Source organism: Ornithorhynchus anatinus, chromosome 1, assembly GCF_004115215.2.
Source record: "Ornithorhynchus anatinus isolate Pmale09 chromosome 1, mOrnAna1.pri.v4, whole genome shotgun sequence".
In the NCBI taxonomy this organism is placed as follows: Eukaryota; Metazoa; Chordata; class Mammalia; order Monotremata; family Ornithorhynchidae; genus Ornithorhynchus; species Ornithorhynchus anatinus.
Genome location: NC_041728.1, coordinates 127,410,674 through 127,428,146, shown reverse-complemented (window position 1 = coordinate 127,428,146; position 17,473 = coordinate 127,410,674). Strand labels below are relative to the sequence as shown.

At 46.0% G+C, this 17,473-nt stretch overlaps 1 protein-coding gene across 1 annotated transcript in view; it reads right to left on the bottom strand.

The window, feature by feature from the left end:
• Positions 1-15,048, bottom strand: part of HS6ST1 (heparan sulfate 6-O-sulfotransferase 1) — a 377,011-nt gene extending 361,963 nt beyond the window's left edge. The window contains exon 1 of the mRNA XM_029076459.2: positions 14,501-15,048. Within this exon, the coding sequence (XP_028932292.1) occupies positions 14,501-15,036 (536 nt within the window). The 5' untranslated portion in view covers positions 15,037-15,048. The remainder of the gene's footprint in view (positions 1-14,500) is intronic.
• Positions 15,049-17,473: the final 2,425 nt, after the last annotated feature.

The following is a 17,473-nucleotide window of genomic DNA, read 5'->3' as shown; positions in this document are numbered from 1 at the left end:
TTAACTGCTCTGTGCCTCAGTTTCCTCATCTGTAAGATAGGGATAAAATGCCCATTCTCTTCCCCTTTTAGACTGTGAGCCTTTTGGAAAAGCAGGATGGCATAGTGGATAGAGCAAACGTCTGGAAGTCAGAAGTTCATGGCTTCTAATCCCAGCTCTGCCACTGGTCTGCTGTGTGACGTTGGGCAAGTCACTTCACATTTCTGGGCTTCAGTTACCTCATCTGTAAAAAGGGGATTGAGACTGTGAGCCCCGTGGGGACAGGGATTGAGTACAACCTGATTAGCTTGTACCCACCCCCACTTTAGTACAGTGCCAGGCTCACAGTAAGTGCTTAACAAATACCAACTTTATTATTATTATTATTATTATCATTACACCTGATCCCACTGGGCAATCAGGCTCAGGCATGATCAGCCCACCCTAGAATTCTCCTGTTTCCTCATGTTTAGTGGCCAAGACCACTTAATGAGGAGAAGCGTGGCTCATGAGGAGCAGCGTGGCTCAGTGGAAAGAGCACGGGATTGGGAGTCAGAGGTCATGGGTTTGAATCCCGGCTCTGCCACTTGGCAGCTGTGTGACTGTGGGCAAGTCACTTCACTTCTCGGTGCCTCAGTTCCCTCATCTGTAAAATGGGGATTAAGACTGTGAGCCTCATGTGGGACAACCTAATTACCTTGTATACCCCAGCAGTTAGAACAGTGCTCTGCACATTGTAAGCACTTAATAAAGACCAACATTATTATTATTATTATTATTATTATTAATGGCCAGTCCAATGACAGTGGGCAGAGTTAGCGGCTGCTCAGAGACCCCTGCAGGGAAGTAACAGCATAGTCTAGTGGATAGAGCACGGGCCTGGGACAGAAGGACCTGGATTCTAATCCCAGCTCCACCACCTGCCTGCTGTGTGATCTTGGGCAATTCTGCTTTGTGCCTCAGTTACCTCATCTGTCAAAGAGGGATTAAGAGTGTGAGCACCATGTGGGACAGGGACCATGTCCTACCTGATTAACTTGTATCTACCCAGGATTTAGAACAGTGTCTGACACATAATAAGCATTTTTTTTAAAAAGAGGGACCACTCTTGTACAGGTTCTGCAGGTGGAGGACCAGTAAACTAGGTCTCTTTAATCCAGGAACCAGATGGGGTGTCTCCATCCAGGGAAAGTCTCTAAATTTCTAACTCTGGGGGAAATGTCAAGTTTATTTCTCAGTTCATTCTTCTTTGCTTTTCTAATTTCATTAGCTTGTGTCTACAGTAAGTGCTTAAAAAGTACGACTAAAAAAAAAATTCTCCATCCAAATGAACTTGAGGGTGGCTTTTGGTAGGAGTGGGGACTGTAACCATGGCAACAACCTTTGAGGCTGGGGGCAGCACTGTGGGGTGTTCAGGCCCCTTGTTAGCCTGGGACGCCCTGGGCTTCAGCTCTGGAAGCCCTGTGTTAATGCAGTACTGGACATGAGGGAAAATTCATTCAATCGTATTTACTGAGTGCTTACAGTGCGCAGAGTGCTGTACTAAGCGCTTGGGAGAGTACTATACAACAATAAACAGACACACTCCCTGCCTACGATGAGCTTACAGTCTAGGGGAAAATACTATTAAATGCCTTACGTTAAAATAAAATCAATAGAATACAATTTTAAAAGGATAACATTGTAAGTTGTACAGAAATTCCTGAAATGTGGCTAAGGCTCCATGAGGAATTTACTGAACCCCTTGTTTACTTTGGTGTTTACTTCACAGCACTGGGCCCTAGAAGCCAGAAATAGTTACTCTGGTTGCTACATCATACAAGAGACTTTTCTGCTTTCTTCCTTCTCTCCAAAAAGGAAAACTTCAAGGGACTAAGCTCACATTTTTGGCAGAGAACACGTTTACCAACTCCACTGTTTTGTACTTAATACAAGTACTTAATACAAACACTTTCCAAGCACTTAATACAGTTCTCTGCACACAGAAATCCTACTTATTGATTGATTGATTGACTGAGAACAGGCTACACCCCAATTGCAATCCATGAGCAAAATCAGTGACTAAAGAAAAGAAAAATGCCAATGGCACAGGGCACAACATTCTATACCGTCAGCAATGACTGAGTGAAGGCTACAATCTTGCCCTGGATAGAGACCAGAGTGGAAAGAGGACAGGAAACCACTGTAGTCAAGGTTTGTAGTTGGTTTCAGCCTGATGTCGCCAAAGAACTGTCCTCCGTTAAAGAGGTTTTTCCTGGAAAAAAAGATTTGTTCTTTCGGTGAAATCAGCACGTTCAGTGAAAGGGAAGTGAATTGCATATTTCAATTTGCACACGCATCATAAAAACTCCTGGAAATAGTTGTGGGTGGGGAAGACCACAGCAACTGTTGCTTCATCCTGCTACCAGAGCAGTATCAGAACTATGTTGAGGTCACTCTTGTTGTAAATGGATTTTGTAAGACCGTGAGTCCCATGCGGGACAGGGACTGTGTCCAACCAGATTTGCTTGTATCCACCCCAGTGCCTGGCACATAGTAAGTTGCTTAACAAATACCACAGTTATTATTATCATTAATGGTAGGTACAACTATTAGGCACTGTTCACACCATGCTGCACCTCTGCTTACTTTCTTGGGACACCCAGTATTCCAAAGGGCACATGACTGACAGGAATGAGATAGTATGAATGGACCAGCACAAGCCATTTGTATTTCAACCAATTTCTAGGAGCAGGTTCTGAGTCCAGAGGCCTTTATGCCTGGACTAGGACTTGTTCATCATTTTTGAAGTGCGAGATTGTACTCTCTCAAGCGCTTAGTACAGTGCTCTGCATGTAGTTAGCACTCAATAAATACCACTGATTGATTGAAGGGAAACTCCATCATCTAGATTCCAAGAAGTCTTCTTGATCAACCATTTGGGGGCAGGGATTGTCTCTCTTTATTGCTGTATTGTATTTTCCAAGAACTCAGGAAGTGCTCAATAAATGCGACAATGAACGAAAGACAGAGTTTTGAAAATGCCAAATGTTAATAATAATGTTGGTATTTGTTAAGTGCTTACTATGTGCACAGCACTGTTCTAAGCGCTGGGGTAGATACAGGGTAATCAGGTTGTCCCACGTGAGGTTCACAGTCTTAATCCCCATTTTACAGATGAGGTAACTGAGGCACAGAGAAGTGAAGTAACTTGCCCAAGGGCACACAGCAGACAAGAGGGGCAGCTGGGATTAGAACCAATGACTTTCTGACTCCCAAGTCTGAGCTCTAATCACTAAGCCATGCTAAGCAGTCAGTAAATACCATCGATTGACTGACATTGAATACACACAAGGTTACTTTTTAGCCACTCCCAAACTGCCACTATTGCCTTCTACTACCTGTCCTTTTCCCTGGTGTCACCTGAGACCTGACACAGTTCCGTTTTGGCCTTCAAACAAAAAATTTTTGACACATCGTTGTGGGCAGGGGGGCAATGTGTCTACCGACTCTATTATATTGTATTCTCCCAAGCACTTAGTTCTCCACCCATATTCATTCAATTTATTTATTGAGTGCTCTACATTTATTGAATTTAATGAGTGATTACCATGTGCAGAGCACCGTACTATGCACTTGGGAGAGTACAAGATATCAATAAAGAGACACATTCCCTGCCCACAATGAGCTTACAGACTAGAGGGACAGTAAGTGCTCAAAAAATACAATTAATTGATGGATTGATTATCAACCTCCTCCTGAAGAGGAGGTTAAGTAAAAGAGTATAGTCTTCTATGGCCAGGATGTAGCTGGAAAATAGAAAGAAGGCATTAGAAAACATATGACACAATTCAAAGTGTTGTTCATCACTTAGCATTAGATGGCAACAAAACTTCCATTGATCACTTTTAATCTAGCTTCACTGACTGTATTTTTTTCAGTGCATTTCATAGGCAGCTGCCCTTTTAGAGCCAAGAGAATATGTAATGGGTCTCCTTGCCCACCTCCAGGAAGGCTCCTTCCAAGGACTTACATTTGTAAGTTTGTTTGCATAAATGTACTTGTTGATTGGCAGGGTGGCATCAAAAAACCCTACCTCTGAATATGCTAAATAAAATAATTGCTGCAACCTGGCCACTAGGAAAGCCAGGTCCCTGCGCACCCCCTTGGCCTGAGAAGCCGAGCGGCTTAGTGGATAGGGAGGGCATGTGCTTGTGAGCCTGGGTTCTAATCTTGGCTCTGCCAGATGTCTGCTGCGTGACCTTGGGCAAGTCATTTCACTTCTCTGGGCCTCAGTTACCTCATCTGTAAAATGGGGATTAAGAGCGTGAGCCTCATGTGAGACAGGGACTGTGTCCAACCTGATTAACTTGTACCTACCCCAGCATTTAAAACTGTGCTTGAGCACCTAGTAAACACTCCTCAAGTATCATAATAATCATCATCGTTATGATTATTTTTACAAGGAAACCAAATTGACCTGTAGGCCAGGAAGCAAACTACCGTGGGAGGGAGGATCCAGGGATAAGGTCTGAGGGATCAAAACAGGAACCTAGCTTGGTAAATAGGAAGTGAGGATGTCTAGTTGACCTGACCTTTATTCCATACACATTACGGTCTTCTTGTTGCAGTGTCATAGAGGATGTCTAGAATTCCATTTTTAAAAATAATCAACTACTACTCCACCCCTCTACTGCCACCAGACAAGAATTTGACACCAGTAGCCTGAATATTTTTGAAAATGGCCTTTCACAACTAAAAGAAAAAGATGCCAAAGTGATCTGGGAATTTTGATGGTACCAATTGTAGTGAGAAATTTAGAAGCAGCATAACTCAGTGGAAAGAGCCCGGGCTTGGGAGTCGGAGGTCATGGGTTCTAATCCCACTCCGCCCGCCACTTGCCAGCTGTGTGACTTTGGGCAAGTCACTTAACTTCTCTGCACCTCAGTTACCTCATCTGTAAATGGGGATTAAAACTGTGAGCCCCACAAGGGACAACCTGATCACCTTGTATCCCTCCCAGCGCTTAGAACAGTGCTTTGCACATAGTAAGCGCTTAATAAATACCACCATTATTATTAAATCAATCTTGACCCTTTAGAACAAACATTAAAGAACCCCTGTGCATAGTTTTGATTTGTTTCTACAGCATTTGCCTAATAAAAATCAAATGCTGTACCATTCCCCCAAACTGGCAAAGTTGCTGTCCTAATTACTAACAGATTAAAAATGTTTTAAAGAGCCCCTACAAGGAAATGGATTGATTTCCAAGCAGTGTAAATGAACAAAAAGACACAATCTCACAATCCTGTCATTTGAAAGATAACACAAGTTATACCACAGAGCACAGTTAATTAGAATTCTATATTACCAGTTTTAAAAAAAGCAACTGGCTCTTTAAACATAATATGAATCAGGAGGAAAAATTTTAAAGTTGGTTTTTTTTTTTTGGTTTTACATTTTATGCCTACTCATCTTGGCTTCAGCTATTCTTTTCCCGTGATTTGATTCTTGGCGACAGCACTCAGCATGAGTATATGCTTGTGGGTTTGTATGTGTATGTGTGTATATGTGATAGAGACAAAAAAGAGAAAGGTGATAGAGAAAGGTGATGGGGAAAGAGAGAAGGCACTTTATAATGTCATGAGACAACCTCAACATCATTACCCAAATCCTGAGAAATAATGCCAATCAAAAATCCTGGTAGGAAGAGTGTCATGAGCAAAAGAGCATTGCAGGAGAGCATATTTTCCTATTTGCCAGTAAATGGGGACTCCAAGGGTAATTAAACCTAGTGTAGAGCACAAAGAAGAGACTTGGGTGAGTCAGCTGAGCATAACACCTTTGTTTCTGGGACAGCCGGCGGAGTCGGAAGTTCTAATTAACATTTGTTTGAAACCTACATGCTGGCCAAAAAAGAATCTGATGATTCATAGTTCACCAAAAACAAAATCCTCCCCATTTTAAGGAAAATCAGGAAGCAGAAAATAAAAGATTGAACTTAGTCATTGTCCTGAAGAACAGATGGGGCTCACCAGAGGACATCCACAGGGACATCCACATGGACCTGAAGGGGCTTACAATGATTGTCCCTTGTCAGAAATAACGTGGTCCTTTGATTGTAGAAGGGGTGGTGGTGATGGTGTGTGTGTGTGTGCGTGCGCGCGCGTGCACGTATACACAGATTATTGGGAGATGTCTGTGTAGAATGAAGGGCTGTAGATAATCATTAATTGAGCTCTTACTATGTGCAGAGCACAGTACTAAGCGCTTGGGAGAGTACGATACCGAAGAGTTGGCAGACATCACCGGACTCAAAGAACTTTCACTTAATTCTTCCCACCCCCTTATTTTCATGTACAACAAAGAGAGTGCTTCTGGGTAGTTTACTTTTCAGTTCCAAACCACATTCTTCAAAATTGATGAAGTTTTTTCATCTTCATCTCTTCAGGATTTTTCTGCTTATCTATAAAGAGAGGCCTAATGGGAGCTAACTATAGGAAAAAAGTAACCACCAGGACGATAAGTTTCAACCTTGATAATCAGGCCCCTCGCTCTCAAAGTATACTTCTAAAATCGAAACATACATTCTTTTAAAATATACTTCTAAAATGGAAACATACATACTATCAGAAGTTGCAAACTGCTTGTCTCTGCTCTAAAACTAGGCTTAATGAGGGCTCTATGAACACTTCTGCAGCCAAAGATCCACTTTCTACCTTCAAATGGGCATTTTTCATATTGTGTGAGATCCCTGGAGCTCACATCTTCACCCCCAAATCCCCAGCCTTGGTGATCCAAATCTCTCAGTTTTGTGAGTCATGTTTAAATGTTTGGTTGAAAAGTTCAGCAGGTAAACAGTGTCAGGCTTAAACATAAACACGCACAGAGCCAACATTAAGTGAGCCTCTTGAGGAAGCTCATTAAAAACACAGCGCTTGAAATGGGAGGGAGACAGACAGACAGACAGACAGAGACAGAGACAGAGCTAGAAATACAATATGAAAGCAGAGAGATAGTCCCAGGAGACTATTTCCACAGCGGCTGCCAGCTTGCACTTATCCCATTTTTTATAAATTAACTTCTCTTTATACCAGGGAAATCTTGGGTAACAACTTTCCTTGAGCATAACCTCCAAGCTGAGGATCCTTAACATGCAGCTGAAGGGGGAAGTAGTGCTCCAGGAAAAAGCCAGAATAATTAATTCAGTTCCATCTTTTCTCAATTAAAACCTATTTTCATCTGATTGTTCTCACTTTGCTTTGTCTTGCAGCACCAGGAAAAAAAAAATATGGAGAGCCAGCATCCTGTCTGATAAAAGCTTCTCCCTCCCAAATCCGAGCCACTTACAACGAATGGAATGGGCTGCCCAAGGAGTTCAACCAGCAGGACAGAGCTACTCCTAGTGGAGAAAATGAAAATTAGGACAAGAGTCCTTCCCGATCTATCCAAATGGAAAATTGGGCTGAAGAGTTGGAATTTTCACTGAATCATGTAGTTTCCTTACTGCAAGCGAAAGAGATTGCTTTGATGCAAAACCAAGACATTTCTGGTTCACTAGAAAGCTCGCTTCAAAGGATCAAAGTCTCTGAAGAGACAGAAGAGACTTCGCTCATGCATCCCACCCCCACTATTAATTCACTCCTCTCAACATTACTTCATTTTTGAGCCATGCCAATCAAAGGAATATACTTTACAGAGAGGGGGCTCATAGTGCCTTAAGAAAAAGAAAAGCAGGCATGCATACATGTGCACTCATCCAATAAGCTAAACTTCGACTATCAAGATAGTATATCAGGTCGCTCTTCAGTTTCATTAAATGACAAAATCAGTCAATGAAACATGAAATTCTGTGATCTGTGGCGAGTTTAGGACTTCCAGGCATTGTTCAATCTAACACAAAGGAGAAGAACAATAAAAAGAGAGTAATTGCTTTGTAAGTTTATGTACCATGCATAGCTTATGGTGTGTTATGCCACAGGGGAACCCTGCCATGATAAAACTCCTTTCTTTGGAAAGCAGACACCTTCTACCTTGAAATTTTTATAGGTAGGCATTGTTGGATGACCTTCAAATAGGATAAATCACAGCACAAGACTCCTGTTTAGGTCTATACATTGCTATTTTAAACAAAGTCTGTCCTACGGAGAACTCCAATATTTAAAGAGCACAGAGTTCATTCACTCCTCACTCACAAATAAACTGAGCCTAACTGAGCCTCAAACAGCCCAGATAATGCCAGGGGGTTGGGGGGGGGGGGGAGGGAATAGGAGGGGATAGTGTGTGTGTGTCCGGGAGCGGGCAATGAAGCGATATGGTTAGTTTACCAGTTTAGAGTCAATAATTCAAAAAAGCCTAAGAACAATGGGTAAAAACCACTCTCGTGACTGACTTTATACAACTATTTCTGGCTTATGTGTCCTCATTTTGTTTCAGAAATGTAATCCTCAGCTTGTGAAAGGCCTTGGAAAACAGCATCAATAAAGCTTTGAGCCACAACAATACAAACTGTGACAAAATAGCTGATGAATTTCAAACTTTTTCAACACCCAAGCACTAAGATAATGACGAGTTAGTGTTCAGCAAACCAATACATAACGATTGGATATCTTCAAACTCTCACACCAATGCTCCTGAAATTTAAAAACTCAATCCTGAAACAAACCACACTGAGGCGGAGCGACAAAGGGCAAGGATAGAAAAGCTAACACTTTGGCTTATGCCAAAATTCCAAAGACGGGGGCTCAGAAGAGTCATTTGTGTGAAAACCAGCAGGATATATATATATACCAATACCATTGCTTAAAATAGTGGAAATAAAGACTGTTCAGGACTAGTGGGTAAAAAGTCTTAAAATCAGAGTTCCTCGATTCGTTGGATTATACACACAGAACACATCTTGAATAGGAGGTGTATAATTAAAAGCCCTATGCTAAGAAAAATACCCAACAGGCTGCATGACCCTCTGAGAAAATCTTAAGTCCCCACGATCCCCTCATTTCTGCATTTGTACATACGGGAGAGAATAGGAGACCCTTGCCCCTCTTGTGATTAGCGGTCATTGAGCAGAATCCGGAGCAAGTATATTTTCTCCTCTCAGTTTTTGCTGCTGTCCTGTGATAGTAGCCAGCGGCCAAAGAGTAGAGAGAGTTGTTCTCTCAGTAATACCCCTAAAACAAAATGCCGAACTCTGGAAATTCACCCACTTCTTGTCCTTGACATACCGGCAAGGTGCAGAGGTTCTAAATATGGGTAACTTTGTTTATTTTAACGGCAGTGCAGATATCTGAGGATTGAGGGTGGGGCGGATGCTCTGGATATGGGACTCGATTACCTTGCTGTGTCAAACCACAACAAAAAGGTGAAATCAATAGACATTCAGTATATGGTCACGGAATCGATCAGTTGTATTTATTGTGCACTAACTGTGGGCAGAGCCTTGAACTAAGTGCTTGGGAGAGTACTATATAAGAGAGTTGGTAGACACATTACCTGTCCATAGGAGTTTCTGTCTAGGAGGGAAAGTCATCTGCCTTTATATCTTACAGGATGAGTTTTGGGTTATTCAGTGTTTTGGAGTAATTATTCTATGTCCAGTCCTCCTGATGGCAGAGACCTGATTGGAAGACATGGGCAGCTGCCGAGGAGCAGCGAGAGCAGGTTTACAGCTCTGGTCATGAAAACAAAACAAAACAAAAAACCGGTTACCCCTAGCAGTAACAAGAACTGAGGGGAGAAAATATGCTGCCCTGGACTCTGCTCAATGACCACTAATCACAAGAGGGGCAAGGGTCTTCTATTCTCTCCTGTATACATAATAATAATAGTATTTTTTATGTGCTTACTATGTGCCAAGTACTGTTCTAAGCACTGGAGAAGATACAAGGTAATCAGGTTGTACCACAGAGGACTCACAGTATTATTCTCCATTTTACAGATGAAGCAACTGAGGCCCAGAGAAGTTAAGCGACTTGCCCAAGGTCACACAGCAGACAAGTGGCAGAGTGGGGATTAGAACCCATGCCCTCCGACTCCCAAGCCTGGGCTCTTTCCACTAAGCCACGCTGCTTCTCTTAAATGAGGGGCTTTTCCGGTTCCTCTTTACTAGGCATAAGGAGAGGGAGCTTGGAAATGGAAAATGTTCACAACTAGAAAGCTAGTGGGGAATGGAAGAGGAGCGGGGAGAGCCGGCGTTGATTTGTATTTAACTATTCAAGTCCTAAGCAGCACCAACACAAGGCTGAAGAAAAAGAAGGGGAGAGACTTCGCCTGGCTTTGAGAACTCGGATTATACCAACGGAGCAAGGAAGAGAAGCATATTCGGAGACTTCAACCTCGGTTCAGCACTGCAGTCCAGCTCCACAGAGGGGCACTTTGGAGAATGAAATTCACCTCGACCTCTTAAACCGAGCTGGCAGAGGAAGGGGATCTACGACTCCAATGCGGCAGGGTGGGCACACTTAGGTCCCCAGCCCTGCCAGGTGGGTGTCCAGAATTACCAAGTGATCACCCAGAACTACCAAGTGGGTGCCCAGCCCTGCCAGGTGGGTGTCCAGAATTATCAAGTGGTCACCCAGGACTCCCAAGTGGGTGCCCAGCCCTGCCAGGTGGGTGTCCAGAATTACCAAGTGGCCCCCCAGAACTGCCAAGTGGGTGCCTGGCCCTGCCAGTTGGGCACTCCCTAATGATGCTGAGGTTGAGAGTGGTCCCCCAGACTGCCCTGATGCTGGCAGTCTGGGATCAGGGAAAGGACCGGCGGCTCACCAGCCTCCAGATCAAAGCCTCGGAAAAGGGGGGAAAGAGAGCCAGCATGTGGGTGGCTGGGAGGGAGGGAAAAGAGAAAGGCGGGAATTGGACAAAGGGGATCTGGAATCAGAGAGCGAGATGTGGAGGATGGGAGAGAAGTGGAGGCACAAAGAGGTGTGGGGGACACCCAGAGGAAGGAGGGAGGGGCGGGGACAAGGAGAGCCCCTTGGCATGAACTGGGCTGCGGGGGAGGTGCGAAGGGAGTGGCACCGTGAACCTGTTATGGGCAGGGCTTGTCACTCTTTATGCTTGCATTACACTTTCCCAAGCACTCTGCAAACAGTAAGCAGCGTATCTTGGTGGAAAGGGCACGGACTTGGGAGTCAGAAGACGTGGGTTCTAATCCCGACTCTGCCACTCGTCTGCTGTGTGACCTTGGGTCAGCCCCCTCACCTCTCTGTGCCCCAGTTATCTTCTCTGTAAAAAATGGGGATTAAAACTGTGAGCCCTATGTGGGCCAACCCTCGGTCTATCCCCAGCGCTTAGAACGGTGCTTGGCAGTGGGGAAGCAGCAAGGCGAAGTGGATATAGCACGAGCCTGGGAGTCAGAAGAGCATGGATTCTCATCCCAGCCCTACCACTTGTCTACTGTTTGACCCTGGGCAGGTCACTTTGCTTTCTGTGCCTCAGTTACCTCACCTGTAAAATGAGATGAAGACTGGGTGCTCCATGTGGGACAGGGACTGCATCTGACTTGATAACTTTGTACCTATCCCCACTCTTAGAACAGCCCTCGTCACAAAGTAAGCGGTTAACGAATACCCTAATTATTTTTATTAGTAGTGAGCCCCACGTGGGACAGCCTGATTACCTTGTATCAACCCCAGCTTTTAGAAGAGTGGTCGGCACAAACTGCTTTTTATTATTAGTTAATTATTAGCTAATTATTAGTGTGGGACAATCTGATTGCCTTGTATCAACCCCAGCAATTCCAACACTTTTCTCCCCCCTTTCCCTCTCCTCCTCCCCCTCTCCCGTCCCACCCCCTCAGCACTGTACTCGTCCGCTCAACTGTATATATCTTCATCACCCTGTTTATTTTGTTTAATGAGATGTACATCACCCTGATTCTATTTGCCATTGTTTTTAGGAGATGTTCTTCCCCTCGACTCTATTTATTGCCATTGTTGTCTGCCTGTCTCCCCCGATTAGACTGTAAACTCGTCAAAGGGCAGGGACTGTCTCTATCTGTTGCCAATTTGTACATTCCAAGTGCTTAGTACAGTGCTGTGCACATAGTAAGCGCTCAATAAATACTATTGAATGAATGAACAGTGTTCGGCACAAAGTGATAATGATAATAATAATTATGGTATTTGTTAAGCGCTTATTATGTGCCAAGCACTATCCGAAGCGTAGGGATAGATACAAGTTAAACAGGCTGTCCCACGTGGGGCTCACAGTCTTCATCCCTATTTCACAGATGAGGTAACGGAGGCCCAGAGAAGTAAAGCGACTCGCCCAGGGTCACACAAGCAGACAAGTGGGGTACCCATGTCCTCGGCCTCCAAACCAGGGCTCTGCTCATCGAATGTCCCGGTTATTAGCAGTAGTGGTGAGCGCTTAATAAATAGGATCTTCTAGACTGTGAGCCCGTTGTTGGGTAGGGATTGTCTCTATTTGTTGCCGACGTGTACTTTCCAAGCGCTTAGTACAGTGCTCTGCACACAGTAAGGGCTCAACAAATACGACTGAATGAATAGTATTAAGTAGATCATAATAATGATATTTGCAAAGCGCTTTACTATGTGCCAAGCACCATTCTAAGAGCTGGGATAGAAACACGGTAATCAGGTGGGCCTCACCAACCCGATTCGCTTGTATCTACCCTGGTGCTTGGTACAGCGCCTGGCACACGGTAAGCGCTTCCCAAATGCTGTTGTCATTTATTATTAATCCCCCTTTCCCAGATGAGGTCACTGAGGCACAGAGAAGCAAAGCCCAAGGTCCCACAGTGACGGATGAGTGGCGGGGGCTCAGTGGGAAGAGCCCGGGTCATGGGTTCTAATCCCTCCTCCACTTGTCAGCTGTGGGAGTTGGGGCAAGTCCCTTCACTTCTCTGTGCCTCAGTGACCTCATCTGGAAAATGAGGATGAAGACTGCGAGCCCCACGTAGCACAACCTGCTAACCTTATATCTCCCCCAGCGCTTAGAACAGTGCTTTTTCTATTTTTAGATATTTATTTCTAGCGATGCTATTGTTGTCTGCTTGTTTTGTTGTCTGTCTCCCCCCCTTCTAGACTGTGAGTCCGTCGTTGGGCAGGGATTGTCTCTATCTGTTGCCGAATTGTACTTTCCAAGCGCTTAGTACAGTGTTCTGCACACAGTAATTGCTCAATACATATGACTGAATGAATGAAGTAGACTTTCCAAGCGCTTCGTACAGCGCTCCGCACACAGTCAGCGCTCAATACATACGACTGAATGAATAAACCGGACTTTCCAAGCGCTTCATAGAGCGTTCTGCACACAGTCAGCGCTCAATACATACGACTAAATGAATGAAATGGACTTTCCAAGCGCCTCCTACAGCGCTCTGCACACAGTCAGCGCTCAGTGCAAACGACTGAATGAATGAAATAGACTTTCCAGGCGCTTCATAGAGCGCTCTGCCCCCAGTCAGGGCTGAAGACATACGATTGAATTAAGTGGGCTTTCCAAGCGCTTCATACAGCGTTCTGCACACTTGAAGCGCTCAATACATACGACTGAAGTGGGCTTTCCAAGCGCTTCATAGAGTGCTCTGCCCCCAGTCAGCGCTCAAGACATACGACTGAATGAAGTGGACTTTCCAAACGCTTCATACAGCGTTCTGCCCACAGTCAGCGCTCAATCCATACAACTGAATGAATGAAATGGACTCTCCAAACGCTTCATAGAATGCTCTGCCCACAGTCAGCACTCAGTACATACGACTGAATGAATGAAATGGACTTTCCAAGCCCTTCACGGAGCGCTCTGCACAGTCAGCACTCAAGACGGACGATTGAATAAAGTGGGCTTTCCAAGCGCTTCGTAGAGCGCTTTGCACACAGTCAGAGCTCAAGACAGACGACTGAAGTGGGCTTTCCAAGCGCTTCACAGAGCGCTCTGCACACAGTCAGCACTCAAGACACACGACTGAATGAAAGGGGCTTTCCAAGCGCTTCACAGAGCGCTCTGCACACAGTCAGCACTCAAGACATACGACTGAATAAAGTGAGCTTTCCAAGCGCTTCGCAGAGCGCTCTGCACACAGTCAGAGCTCAAGACAGACGACTGAAGTGGGTTTTCCAAGCGCTTCGCAGAGCGCTCTGCACACAGTCAGCACTCAAGACACACGACTGAATGAAAGGGGCTTTCCAAGCGCTCCGCAGAGCGCTCTGCACACAGTCAGCACTCAAGACACACGACTGAATGAAAGGGGCTTTCCAAGCGCTTCACAGAGCGCTCTGCACACAGTCAGCACTCAAGACAGACGACTGAATGAAGGGGGCTTTCCAAGCTCTTCGCAGAGCGCTCTGCACACAGTCAGCACTCAAGACACACGACTGAATGAAGGGGGCTTTCCAAGCGCTTCGTACAGCGCTCTGCCCCCAGTCAGACTTTCCAAACGCTTCGAAAGACACTTTCAGCGCTCAGTCCACGAATGCATCCCCTCTCCCCCACCACGGATGCCCATCGTCCCGATGATGAGGGTGGGGAGAGATCTGTCGTTGGGGGACCCCCCCCCCCCCGGGTGCCCCCCAGGCCTCACCTGGGCGCTTTGAGGGCGGCGCTGTCCCTCTTGTCCAGCACGCCTGGCACACAGTTGGTGAGCTCGGTCCAGTCGGCGTGCAGCCCGCAGCTCCAGCCGGTGGAGAAGCGGGAGAAGAGCCAGGTCTCCCGACGGTTGGGACGGTAGCAGGTGCACTTCTTCTGCCCGGGCCGGCAGTCGCAGGGCACCTCCAGCCGCACGTTCTGCACCAGGTGGCGGCCGAAGGTGGTGCCGCCCGTCTTCTGGATGTGCAGGAAGACGATGACGTCCTCGCCCTTCATGTCGAAGGACAGGGCCCGCTCCAGCTCCCGCAGGGGGAAATAGTACTTCTTCACGTAGTGCGGGTCGGGGGTGGGGAAGGGGTCCGGGTCCTCCCCCCAGGACCGTCCTCCTCCTCCTCCTCTTCCTCCGGGCGAGCTCAGGCTCAGCCCAGGACCCACGTACTGGTAGAGGATCAGCATGAAACACACCGAGCCGGCCACGATCAGCAAGAACTTGCTGGCCTGCTCAACCATGGTCCTCCCGGCCCGCTTCATGTGTCACCATCTCCCGGGGCTGGGGGGGGGGGGAAGGGGAGATGGGGGGGGGGCGGCCAGGGACCCCCCCCCAGCAGCACCGAGTCTAGCCCTCCTCCTTTCTGTGATGATGCAAAAGCTGGGGGGGTGGGGTGTCCAGTCCACTCCCTCCGATGACCCTCTGGTCCGGTCCTTGCCCCCCCTCCAGGACCAGCCCTCTCCGGGAGCGCTTCGAGGAAGGGGGCGACGGGGAGGGGGGGGGAATAATAATCAATCAATAGATCGATCGATGCATCCCGCCCCGAGGAGCTGAAAGCGGGGCTCCCCGCCCCTCCCTCCGGGGCAGCGGAAAACGCCTGCGGGGGAGACGCTCCCGGTGCCCCCCGCCCCGGCTCGGCCGCCTGGGTTCCTGCTCGGAGGCGGGACTTTCTGGGGCTCCTGGAAGGGGGGCGGAAAAATAATAATAAAAGAGCTGCTGTCCTGGCCGCCGCCCCGGTTCCTCTGCTGGGGGGGGGGGGGGGGGGGGGGGGGGGAAGAGGCGTTCAAACAGCTCCGGGTGGCGAGTCCTTCTTTTCCAGGGAGCCCCGGCGGCGATGGGAGGTCGGCATGCCCAGCCTCCCAGCCCGGCAACGCCGCTGGCTTCTGCTGCAGCAGCAGCAGCAGCAGCAGCAGCAGCAGCAGCAGCAGCAGCAGCAGCAGCAGCAGCAGCAGCAGCAGCAGCAGCAGCAGCAGCAGCAGCAGCAGCTCCGGGCACGGCGGAGGCAAACACTCTCACACACACGCTCGCTCTCTCTCTCCCACTCACTCACTCACTCACACACACACACACACTCCCTCGCCCAGGCGCGGGCGCCCCCCCGCGCACACGCTCGCCCCATACACACACTACACACACACACACACACACACACACCCCCACCCCCCCCCGCAGATCCACTGCGAAGCCTGCAGTCTCCCTCCCTTGCTAACTTTTTGGTTGTCGCCCGCCGCCCGCAGCTTCTTTGCCTCGATCCCATTGGCTGTGGTCCCCGGGCTCCTGCCGGGATTTGGAGAGTGAATTTATTCATTTATAGATAGGGCACATATAGCTTTCCTTTTATATAGTAGAGACCTGTATAGGTATCTATATAGATCATATAGAAAATATATTCGTGTATATTCAGCTAGGTCCTATATGTATAGCTATGTACTTACGTATTATATATATTTCTTTTCCTATGTTATATATGCACGGTTATGTGCTTTTTATGTATTTCTTTATGTGTGTTCTATATGTGTAGTTCTGTGTTTATGTCTTTATTCATATACGTGTCTTTACGTATATTATATATGCACAGTTATTTGTTTATATATTTCTTTATATATGTTCTATATGTATAGTTGTGTGTTTATGTCTTTATTCATATATGTGTCTTTACGTATATTATATATGCACAGTTATTTGTTTATATATTTCTTTATATATGTTCTGCATGTATAGTTATGTGTTTATGACTTTATTCACATATATTTCCTCATATATATATATATTATATAGGCACAATTATGTGTTTATTTATGTATTTCTTTATAGATATGTTTCTTTATATGTTCTGTATGTATAGTTCTGGGTTTATGTCTTCATTCATATATATTTCTTTATGTGTATTATATACGCACAGTTATGTGTTTATGTATTTCTTTATATATGTGTTTCTTTATATGTTCTATATGTATAGTTGTGTGTTTATGTCTTTATTCATATATATTTCTTTATATATGTTCTATATGTATAGTTATGTGTTTATGTCTTTATTCATATATATTTCTTTATATGTATTATATATGTATAGTTAAGTATTTCTTTATATATATTGTATATGCAAGCAGCTTGGCTCAGTGGAAAGAACACGGGCTTAGCAGTCAGGGGTCCTGGGTTCTAATTCCGGCTCCGCCACTTGCCCGCTGTGTGACTTTGGGCAAGTCACTTCACTTCTCTGTGCCTCAGTTCCCTCATCTGTAAAATGGGGATGAAGACCGTGAGCCTCATGTGGGACAACCTGATTACCTTGTATCTACCCCAGCGGTTAGAACAGTGCTCGGCACATAGTAAGCGCTTAACAAATACCAACATTATTATTATAATCTTGTGTTTATTTATGTATTTATATATATGTATGTATGCATCATATAGAGAAGCAGCGTGGCTTAGTGGCAAGAGCACGGGCTTTGGAGTCAGAGGTCGTGGGTTCTAACCCCGGCTCTGCCTCTTTTCAGCTGGGTGGCCTTGGGCAAGCTACTTCACTTCTCTGCACCTCAGTTACCTCATCTGTAAAATGGAGATGAAGACTGTGAGCCCCACGTGGGACAACCTGCTTACCTTATATCTATCCCAGCGCTTAGAACAGTCTTGGCACGTAGTAAGCGCTTAACAAATACCAACATTATTATTATTATTATATGTATTTTATATATGTAT